Source organism: Poecilia formosa, unplaced genomic scaffold, assembly GCF_000485575.1.
Source record: "Poecilia formosa unplaced genomic scaffold, Poecilia_formosa-5.1.2 Scaffold889, whole genome shotgun sequence".
Classification (NCBI taxonomy): domain Eukaryota; kingdom Metazoa; phylum Chordata; class Actinopteri; order Cyprinodontiformes; family Poeciliidae; genus Poecilia; species Poecilia formosa.
The window spans coordinates 49,594-60,352 of record NW_006800828.1 but is presented as its reverse complement, the minus strand read 5'-3'; the positions used below and the strand labels follow the sequence as shown (position 1 = coordinate 60,352).

General features: G+C 37.4%; 1 protein-coding gene across 3 annotated transcripts in view; it reads left to right on the top strand.

Annotated features, from left to right (window-relative positions):
* Positions 1-1,093: 1,093 nt before the first annotated feature.
* Positions 1,094-10,759, top strand: part of cherp (calcium homeostasis endoplasmic reticulum protein) — a 49,053-nt gene continuing 39,387 nt past the window's right edge. Inside the window, exons 1-3 of one of the 3 annotated variants that reach the window (XM_007543723.2) lie at positions 1,094-1,299; positions 2,828-3,001; positions 8,925-9,094. In XM_007543723.2, coding sequence (XP_007543785.1) covers positions 1,275-1,299; positions 2,828-3,001; positions 8,925-9,094 — 369 coding nt within the window. In that variant the 5' untranslated portion in view covers positions 1,094-1,274. Of the gene's footprint in view, positions 1,300-1,339; positions 1,364-2,827; positions 3,002-8,924; positions 9,095-10,759 lie in introns of those variants that run through there. The other 2 variants (XM_007543721.2, XM_016667068.1) reach the window with 2 other exon arrangements.

The window sequence follows — 10,759 nt, the reverse complement described above, 5'->3', positions numbered from 1 at the left end:
CAGAGAGATCAAAAAGTGGCTTATGATGCATAATTTTACTTTTGTAATCATGAAACTTTGTAAGAAACAAAATCAGACTGATGATCAGAAATATGTCTTTAACATCCTCTTTGTGATCACAGAGATCCGCCCTCCGCTCCCTCTCCTACCAAAAAGAAAAAAAAAAAAGTGGAGAAAAGTGATAATGAGAGTGAGAGATCAAACTAACTTAGAGGGAGTTGGAAAAATTAGTGGGTAATTTTGGAAACTTATTACAGAGAACAAATTCTAGGACAGATAAATGTGAAAAGACATGTGAAATGGTTGCGGATAGAAGTTGAGTTTCTTCTCTAAATTGTATTTTTAAAAGCTTTTTAGACAGAACAGTGCACTGAACATCATTTACATATACAAAAAAAAAAGAACAACTAAGAACAACTAGGACAATTGAGAATCCAAATTGTTAAATTCTTCAAAAGGGGGACAGCATACCATCCGGGTTCAATAATTGATTTACCAATATTGTATTATCAAACTCATTTCCCAGAAAAGAGAGATTACTCAAAATGTCCCTGATTCCATGACAAAAAAAAGTCTGGCAGTGAAATTAATTATTTTATTTTGATTTTTTTTATATAAATAAAAGATAAAAAAAAATGCAGACCTGTTCATCGGGATTTTATCAATATAAAATTACAAACAAGAATGTTTGCCACCCAGCATTTTGGACCTAACAGGTTTATTATTCCACGGAGGTACGACTTCTGATCAACTGGCAAATTTGATCTTGCATGGATTATTTAAAGTATGGAACTCTAAACCATTTAACTCATAAGGGTTCAGAGAAAGAGTTTGTTGTACAACAGTTTTTTATTTTTTTATTTTATTTTTTTTGCGACCTACGAGGCCATAGTAGTATGGTAGCTAGGTCTAGAGAGCTAATGCAGTGAGTGACAGCAGGACAAGAGACATTGCCTTGGTTACCAACATTGATTTTCTTAGAGAGGTTCTTCTTTATTGTATTAATTTGTTTGTTTGTTTGTTTGTTTAATTGTTTATTTAAAAAGGGTTTCTGTCAGCAGGTGGCAGTATCTAATGGTATCGCTGGGGTATGTGGACTAGTAACTCCTCCCCTCTTCGCGCTGCTTCTGTTAAGTTCTTCCGGTGGACAACAACGGAATTATGTTTTTGCTCATTATTTTTGTGAGGGTCGTTGGATGAAAAATAGAATATTTCAGCTATAATAGCCGCTTTATACCCTGAGCTACAACGTTTGACTGTGACACAGAACCAACATGGACGTCCCGAACCCTCCTGAAGGTGAGCAGAGCTCTGCTGCAGCGCAGCCACGATGTTAGCCGCTCTAGCTAACTCGTGAATAAAGGTGCGGTTCCAGCGGCGCATTCTTTGCTTTAAATGTTGAGTTATTATGTGTAACGGAGGCATTTAGCTATTGCTGCCTCATATTTCAGGACATTCAAAACAATAGTCGACTAAAGCGCTGCACGTGTAAAATTAATCAGTAGCGTAAACAGTGAAAATAAATGAATAAAAATAGAAATAAAAGTAGAACAAACAACAACAAAAAACAACAACAACAACAAAGAAAAAAAAAACAAAGTTATGAGGTGACCATCAGTTAAAAGTCAAATTTAAACGAAGTTTTAATAGGCTTTAGGGCCATTCCACTTTATTTTTTCACCGTTTAGTTAATCTTGAACCTGCTCTTGTTTAGGAACTAAATGTACGCTCTTCAAGCTCCGACTAGATTATTCTACATTTGCAAAATTTTTCAAACGCAGTTTATTATTAGTGAAACCTTTTTTGATTTATAAAAAAAAATATTGATACGTGTGTGTTTATTTTTTTTACTTTTGCATCTGGGCCATCTCAGAACTGGTTCAGCTCGGAAAGTACAGATTGGTGTTGGTTTTCCTTTGCATGATAATCTCTTCTTTTTTTCAGTCACTTGTTCTCTAACCTCCTTCCTGTCTGAGCACAATCTCTGTCAAGAGTAGTGTTTTCCCCTTGTTGCAGGAAGAAAAATTTAGAAGAAAAGCTTCTTCTAGATCTTCTCCTCTGACATCTGTGTTCTGACAGGACCCAGTGACCTTGTAAAGCAGCTTACTGTAGATGGAATCTGATATTCTCCATTGCTTTACACTGAATTGTTGGTTGAATATTTCTCAGAATGCTATTTAAACAGTCGCAGCAACAAATACTGGTACATTTCTATTGATTTAATCAACTTTTCTTGCTAAATGTAACTTGAATAAAATAATATATTTCAGGTTTACTGTGTATAAGTAAATATGAGTTTCACTCAATTAAGAAAATGAAAAATGCTCTTTAAATCAAAAGCAGCTGAAGTACCAGTTAAAAGAAAATGCTTGTCAAATTAATCGTGGTCAGAAATGAGAAGAAATTATTTAAGACAAGACAGCCTTTTCCAGTTTAAACTTTTGGGCCTATATTTTTTAGGGTGTTTTTGTTTTTCTTATGACTGTATTTATGAACAACAACAAAAAAAAAGAACATTAAACACTAACTCAAAGAGTGAAACACACCTTGGTCCTTGGGATGTCAAAGTTAAAGTAGACGTAGATTCAATTAGTAAAAACATTCAAACTAAAACAGATTAAAGATTGCCAAGGTCTTGAAAAATTAGGCTGAATGGTCCTTTAGCCATTTCTTGACTAGAAGCTGCAATCCGAAGCCAACTTCAGTTTCGTGTCTAACCAGCTGTTTCTAAAAGTCCAGGAAATGTTAAAGAATGTTAAGTTATATACATTTTTATTGATTTTTGGTTGCAAATTCATCTGATTCTCCTTATCCTTTCCTTTTTCAGATCAAGAGCTGAGGAATGTGATTGACAAACTGGCCCAGTTTGTGGCTCGGAATGGGCCTGAGTTTGAAAAGATGACCATGGAGAAGCAGAAGGACAACCCAAAATTCTCCTTCCTATTTGGGGGAGAATATTTCAGCTACTATAAGTGCAAGCTTGCTATGGAGCAACAGCAACGTATGTAGTTAAAGACACAAAGCAGTTAATGTAATGTAGCGGCACCATTCAGTTCTGACTTTTGCAGTGACATTGTGAAAGCAAAATCACTGATGTCCCTAAATGAGCATTTTATTAGGCCCAGGATTAATGCATCTCAGAGGAGCTGACTGGAAATAGAAGAGTCTAACAGTGATCATTTATGTCTGTGGGAGAGTGGGCAAGAATTGGAGCCTTCGTACAGCACAGGAATCAGTAGTGCCAGTTGGCTTGTTAATGAAGTAAAATGATTGAGCTGAATACAAAATGGTAGATGGTGTCTAGTCAGACTCAAAGTATCCATGTTTGCGTTTACTACTCTGTTCACGTTGTTGACATGCTTGTTAAATTTTAAGTGAGAATATGATGTGAAGCCAAGTTATTTTACCTCATTAACAAGTGCCACTTCAGCCAAAGATTTTAGTGGTTAATGTAAATAACATTTCTACCATTGAACCGATTAGAAGTCGGCAAAACTCTGGATGAGGGGATTTCTGAATCTCACTTCACTCCAGCGGGGGAAATACTACAAGCCTCAGTTGTAGCTCAGCAGCACTAAACACAAGTCCAGCTCAGAGAGAACACTCTGATGAAAGTGTGTTTAAAAGGTAAAGCTGATCAGTGAGAAGCTTGTTTCCCCAGCTTCTCAGTGACGAGCGTGTACAGAAGGAGCTCCACGGGACAACCGAGAACAAAACTGTTCCTCTGTCTCTGGGGAGATCACCTTGGCAGCTTTAGCAGGAATTTGACTGCCATGAGGGTTGCAGCCCTCCTTCAAAGTTACTCAATGCAAAACAACCAGGATATAATACAATAGGGCTGGGCCGAAAGGGGCCGGGCCAGGTAAGGGCCTGCAGTGCAAAAAGGCCTGAAGTGGGGGTCATGAAATGATTTTCAGAATCATAGTGATGTGACCCCGAAGTGTATGTATGGCCAAAAGAGAAGGTATAAAGTAAATAAATATATCATGAAATAAACAAATGTACGATTAAATAATCTACAGTATTGTATAGCTTTAAAATAATTTTTAGAAACTTAAATTAATTTAAAAGTACTTGCATTGATTTGACTCCATAAGTTTTATTTTTTAATAAATGGAGGAAAATAATTTTTTTAGAGGGTTGTCAGTCTCTGAAGTCGGCAAAACTCTGAATGAGGGGATTTTTGGAGTAAAAAATTCCTGTTGTTTTGGTAGTAAAGGTCACAGGCTGAAAAGTTTGGAAACTACTCTATTATCTTATAATAGGTGGAATTCCTCACCAGGTTATGAATATGACAAATTTGTCCTTTAGAAAAAAAAATTAGACACCTGTATAAGTTTTCAAATATGATTTTTTAAATAACAAAACTATTTTTACAGTCAAAGTATGGTTTTAACCACTCTAAACCTAGATAAACCCATGTGTATGGATGGTCCGTGTACAGGCAGTTTGTTGTTTTTGTTTGAAATGAAAAAACAAAAATAGACTAATTTTTTCGTTTATTAAACCAAAATCTGAAATCGGACATCTCAGCTCGGTTCGTTATCCAATTTACCATTTAGTGCACAAAACAGAAATACAGAAATGGGGGAAAAAAAGGGTTACGAGCGCTCAGTTTCGATTTTCATCATTCCATTTTTGACAAGAGGTCTGACCCAGAGGTTCTCTCTGTCCGGTTTACACACGGGGACCGTATCACACATAGACATTATGCAGGCTGCAGACAGACAAGCTTTTTCATTTCATGCTGTAGTATTTTCTGCCAACTCCAAGTCAGTTTAAATAATGCTCCTGTAAGAAACATAATACCGGGCATCTGGTCACCGAAAAAATGGTTAGCCTGAGTTTTTATTTTGAAAAGCCAGAGCGCGGTGGCTTGATTTCCCACACCAGCTTGCAGCCATACCTCCCTCGTCTCCGGACCAGCAAGATGGCCTCCATTGCACTGCACCACCAGCAGCGGCAAATAGAGGTAAGTATAGTATTAATTAGACACAAGTTGTTTAAAGATGTTTTTAGGCTAGAAAGTAGACCTCGTAGTTTCTTCTATGCACTTAGTTCATCCAAAATTAGGCTTCTTAGAAATGTTCTCTGGAGTTTTTGGCGCAGCATAGCTCCGCTAACGGGGCCAGGCGGCACCAGGCTCAGCGGGTGGGTGGAGTGTGTTTTCCCCGCTAACCGTGGCCTGATCTCGGCAAGTTACCCTGTCGTTTTCTGCTGCTTGTTATCTGTTCATAGCGTCTCAAAGTGTGATATGAAGAGTTTGATGTCTTTGTGGGCTATATGTGCTGTTTGATTCATGTACCAAAATATAATATTCTTCTCTAGAGAGTTCAATACTTCTGAAGATATATTCTTCTAAACTTTGCCACAGTGTTTTCTTCCAATTCCAGTTGCTAATATCTCCTTCCCTTTGAAAATTCTTTGTGTATGTGTGAAATATATTCTTGCCTTCGATTGGCTTCTTACGTGCAGTATGAACTTTTTAAAATTGTTTTTTATTGTTCCTGACAGGCATCTCTTCAGGAGAGGCCTCAGCTCCAGGTTTAGGATGCAGCTTCCCAGAATCTCCCAGTGATTCTCTTCCTCCTCCTGACATGGTCTTCTTCACTGTCTCATCTTTTATATACACAAATTATAGGAATATCTTTTTATGATTCCTTGAACATGGGCTGAAAATCTGCTTTTGTTGTTTTAATAAATACATTTTTATGAATAAATTTATTCCTGATTATTTTATAAGATATGAGTTTGATGATAATAAGAAAATAAGTTTGGTAAGTGTCTAGTAAGTATTGTAAATAAATCATCCAGTTATAAAGCACCAACTGACTGGATACAGGTTGGTAAAATTTTAATATGAAATAATTCTTTTGTTTTTTTTAGTTATCCAGCGCAAAGGAATAATGGAGAGAATCAACTCAAAAGTTATGTTTAATCAGTTGAGACCAATTTATAAGCAAATCTTGTGAAGGGGACAAAGGTTTTCATATTTTGTTGGACAGTGATACTTCACTTATAAAAGTGTGAAAAAGTATCATGAGGTGATAAACCACGGAAGAGGATTAGGGCCCCTTAACATTTAGCTAACACCAGCATTATTATTTCTTTAGAAAGTCAGAATTCTGATTTAAAAAAAAAAATCAGAATTTTGAAATTAAAATTGGAATTCTAACTTTTTTCTGTGGCCCTCATATTCTTCCTAGATAATTATTTATTTAGTTAAGCTTTTATAATTTCATAAAATTGGTGCATTATTTTAAACATTTCCTACTTGTTAGATATTGGAAATGGCTACATTTTCATTGTATCTTTTGGACAGTCATACTCTGTGTGTTTGTCACATAACATTTTATAATCGGTAAATGTGCGGCAAAAACTAGTGGTGGTAGAGGGCCACATTGGGTTCAACTCGGGGAATGTTGTCTGATGCGAGTTTTAAACCAATTCCAGGTCACTTTGTTCAATCAATGATTGGTTTATTCTGTTTTAGATTTTCTTGCTTTGAACATTGAGAGAAGGACTGAGACACAGACTGACAAGGTCAATAATGCATAAGAGCTAACATAATTCGATAAGGCAACATAAGTCAACAGAAATCATGACGACTCTGCTCACCCAACTTCCAACACATAAAGCCAGCGCGTCAGTAACAGTGCCAGTCATACCTGGTGACGGTCACGCCCACCTCGACACACCCAGCACCCTAACAAAGACAATTGCCATTTCAACATAAATATTCTAATTCCAAAGGAGAAAACAGAAAACCAGTATGTGGACTAATATTGACACTTCTCCTTAATATTTGGTTGCACAGCCTTTGGCAGCAATGACAATCCTCCAAACGTTTATTATATTCATATAAACTTCTTGCATTTCTGTGGTGGCATTTTCTTCCACACTTCTTTTACAATATGCTCAAGCTCTTGTACATTTGCAGGGTTCCTTTCTCCAATGGCAGATTTCAGCTCCACCCAAAGATTTTCAATTGGATTGAGATCAAGACTCATAGCTGGCCATTTTAAAATAGTAAAAATTTTTCCCTTTCAACCATGCCTATGTGCTTTTGGAGGTGTGCTTTGAGTCGTTATCTTGCTGGAGGACCCAGGATCTTCACCTCAAACCAAGTTTCCTTATATTGGGCAAGACATTTCGCTCTAGAATTGCATGATGATCTTCTGATTTCATGATGCCTGTGATACGGTCAAGGCCTCCAGTACCAGATGCTGCAAAGCAGCCCCACAGTATTACGGATCCTTCACTATGCTTGACTGTTGGCATAGTGTTTTTTTTTCTTTAAAGACTTCATTGTGCCGTCTGTAAACATACTGTTTGTGTGAATTACTGAAAAGCTCCACTTTAGTTTCATCTGTCCATAAAATATTGTCCCAGAAGGCTTGAGGTTTGTCCAGGTTCTCTTTTGCGAAGGTCAAGCGTTCTTTTTTATGTCTTTTCTTCAGCAATGGGGTCTTCATTGGCCTCCGCCTATAAAGCCCCACTAAACAAATCCACACTTTGTTTAGTGTGCGGCGTGTGGTACTTGTTAAACAATCACACCAGACTGCTCCAGGTTGGTCTTCAGGTCTTTAAATGTTTGACGTGGTGTTTTTTCCACCATTCGCACCAACTGTTGAAGACTTCTGTCATCAGTTTTTCTCTTTCCCCCACATCCAGGGAGGTTCTTGACCATTCAATGCCTGGAAAACTTAACTTTATGCACTGTTGAAACAGGGACACCAAGGTCTTTGGAGATGGCTTTATACTCTTTGGAGGTCTTGTGCTTGCAAATAATAGTATTTGTGGTGTCTTCAGACAGCTCCTTTTTCTTTGCCATTGTCACATATGAAGATGGACTAACAGATGACTTTTAAAGCACCAACATGATCATTCATTGGTTAATTCATGTCACATGTGTGGAGGCAGTTCATCACAAGTGATCCTTATTTGTGATTTGCATCAGGTGAGCCAAATTGGGTTTCCATACTGACTTGCAGCAAAGGGTGCCAATGCCATTGACATGGTAAACATTATGTTTTTCTTTGTTGTTCTCATAATGTTTATGTTTTTAAATGTTTTTTTATCATTTGCTGTTTTGCATCAAGCACAAGCTATCGACAGTAAAATGTTGTTTCACTTGATGAATTTCCTTCAGTATATATTCCATTATATGTACTTAGACATCATGGGTGCCAATAATGGTGACCAGGACTGTACATAATTACTCAATTCATTCAATTCAATTCATATGGCTCTTACAACTGCTATGCTAATGCTATTCATAAAGGAAAAAACTTTAAACAACTGTAGGGTTTGAATGACTGGCAGAATGTCGCGGTTTGAGCATCTTGAATTGTAGTTTTTAAACCAGAGCACAGAGCAGATTAAAGACTCAATATTGGAAAAAAAATTGGGTGGACTAGCCCTTTAACCATTTACTGAATCAGAATCTATATTCAGAAGCCAACATTAGCTTTGAATACAAAACAAAGCTAGAATATAAGCTCTGTGAAGGTATTATGACGAAATTAATTATACTATTAATTGCCGCTTTGGACGAGTGTACAAAGTATGCAGGGAAGAAAGAACTTCCAGATCAGACCACTTGTCAAAAATGAAATTATGAAAATCGAAATTAAGCGTTCGTTATCCGTTTTTTCCATTTCTGTTTTGTGCACTAAATGGGTAATCGGATAACGGGCGGGGTTGGGCGTTTTTTTGGTTTCGGTTTTTGTTTTATTAACCAAAAACGGAAAAAACAATTCCATTTTCGTTTTTTCATTTTTTGTTTCAAACGGAAAAACGAACTCCCTGAAAATACACGGACTGTGGATCATTGCAGTTGTAGCATTTCAGTAGTGTTTCAAAGAGTTGATTATTTTCTGGAGCTTTTTTAATAATAGGTGAATGTTATTCTATTTTTGTAGATCTTTTCAACCCAGGAAACAAAGATGTGGTTGACATTCCCCATCCATCAATGCAGCTGGTTCCTCCACCTCCAGTTGCTCTGTCAGCTGCGCCCTCGATAGATGAGCTCATTCAACAGAGCCAGTGGAACCTGCAGCAACAAGAGCAGCACCTCCACACTCTCAGACAGGTAATAGAATAAAGAAGAAACAATAATTGAAGCCATAGAGCAAGACTATCTACATCACCATACCCAAAGGCAAAATGTCACCAAAGATTAGCAGGTGCAGAAATGTTAATATGTTAATAATGTCTACTAGGTACTCTGAGTACACTTAAAGCTCACTTTCTTAATACCTGTTCAAGTTTTTATATAAAACATTTTTAGACTTTTGTTCATGCTGAAGATGACCTGTTGTTTAAACCATGTATTAGGCTAAGGTAAAAAAAAGTGGAATTGAAGCAATTTTGAATGTGGCCCAGTTTTTAGTTTCTGACTTCAGATTGTTCTCAGCATTTCAGAAACTGTTGATCTATTGGGTTTCTTGCACAGCCATCATTAGGGTTTGTAAGGACAGTTTCCTTTTGATTCAGCCAACATTTTGAAGCTGAAACTACAATTCCCACAGCTCAACAAAACTGACCAATGACGGACTGGACAAATGTCGGCTTGTCCAACAGGTCCTGATTTAAGCTGCAACATTTAGATGGCAGGATGAGAATTTGGAGTGAAAACATCAAAGTATTGATCCATCCCTTATGGTAGCAATGGTTGACTCTAATGGTAGTGTCTTGATTTTATGAGGAGTATTTTCTTTGCACACTTGGCCTCTTTTTGCCTCATTTCCACCGAGCGGTATGCTGTTTCATGGTCTGGTATATTCAGGAGAGTGTTTCCACCTCCAGTTGGACTCTCACTGGGCAAGTTAAACCTAAATGCCTGACATTGCATATGTAACAACTGCAATTTGTTCAGATACTGAGGGAGGCAACAAAGTATTGCTATAACAACCAGTGGCTAAATTTCTGGAGGTATGTTATTGAGCTACATCCCAATAACAGACCAGGCATAGTTGAAGCACTGTGCTTAATTCTGAAGAAGGGATTGCATTAAGGGAATACTTTCTGTAATTGAATAATTTTTTAATCACAGAAAAATTTGAAGCCCATGCACAGACGGTTTCAACTTTACTCATATAGTACATTATGTAGGCAACTAAATCAATCACTAAAAAAAAAAATCATTTCAAAATATCATCTGACATGTACAATGAACTAAATGCATTTTGCTGACTGGGAGCTGACTGTGTGTGAAAGAGTAATGGACAGGTCGCTTTGGAGCGCATCTGGTTGAATAGCACATTCAAAACTGAAGTGATACATTTATCAAGCCTATAGTACAGCGTTCCCCCCGGTGGGCATTCAGAGGATGGCAGGGGGCGCTGGCGGAAATTTTTACAAAAGGGGGGCGCTGGGATTCCTTTGGGGTGGTGTTTGCTCGAGTGTAAACTTTACACCTTAAATGAATAACAATACCAGTTTAGACTTTGAGCAACTTGCTAAAGCTTTATTGTGTAGAACTGTATCGATGACAGCTCTCCTTCTCTTCAGTGTTTGTAGCTTCTTCTCTCCGCACTCCTGCTAATAGTAGCTTCACCGCATCAGTTCAGCGTTACACCGGCTGATGATGTTGCTGTGATTCACTTGTCTGGTGTCTGATTTTAAAATATTTTATGTTTTATTGAGGATTTTTGTACACGTTTTGTCAGTGCTGTGATCGTGTCAAAGCAGTAACTTATATTGAAAAGTGTTTTAATGTTCATCTGAATGCTGCACATTTTCATGGAAGGACAAC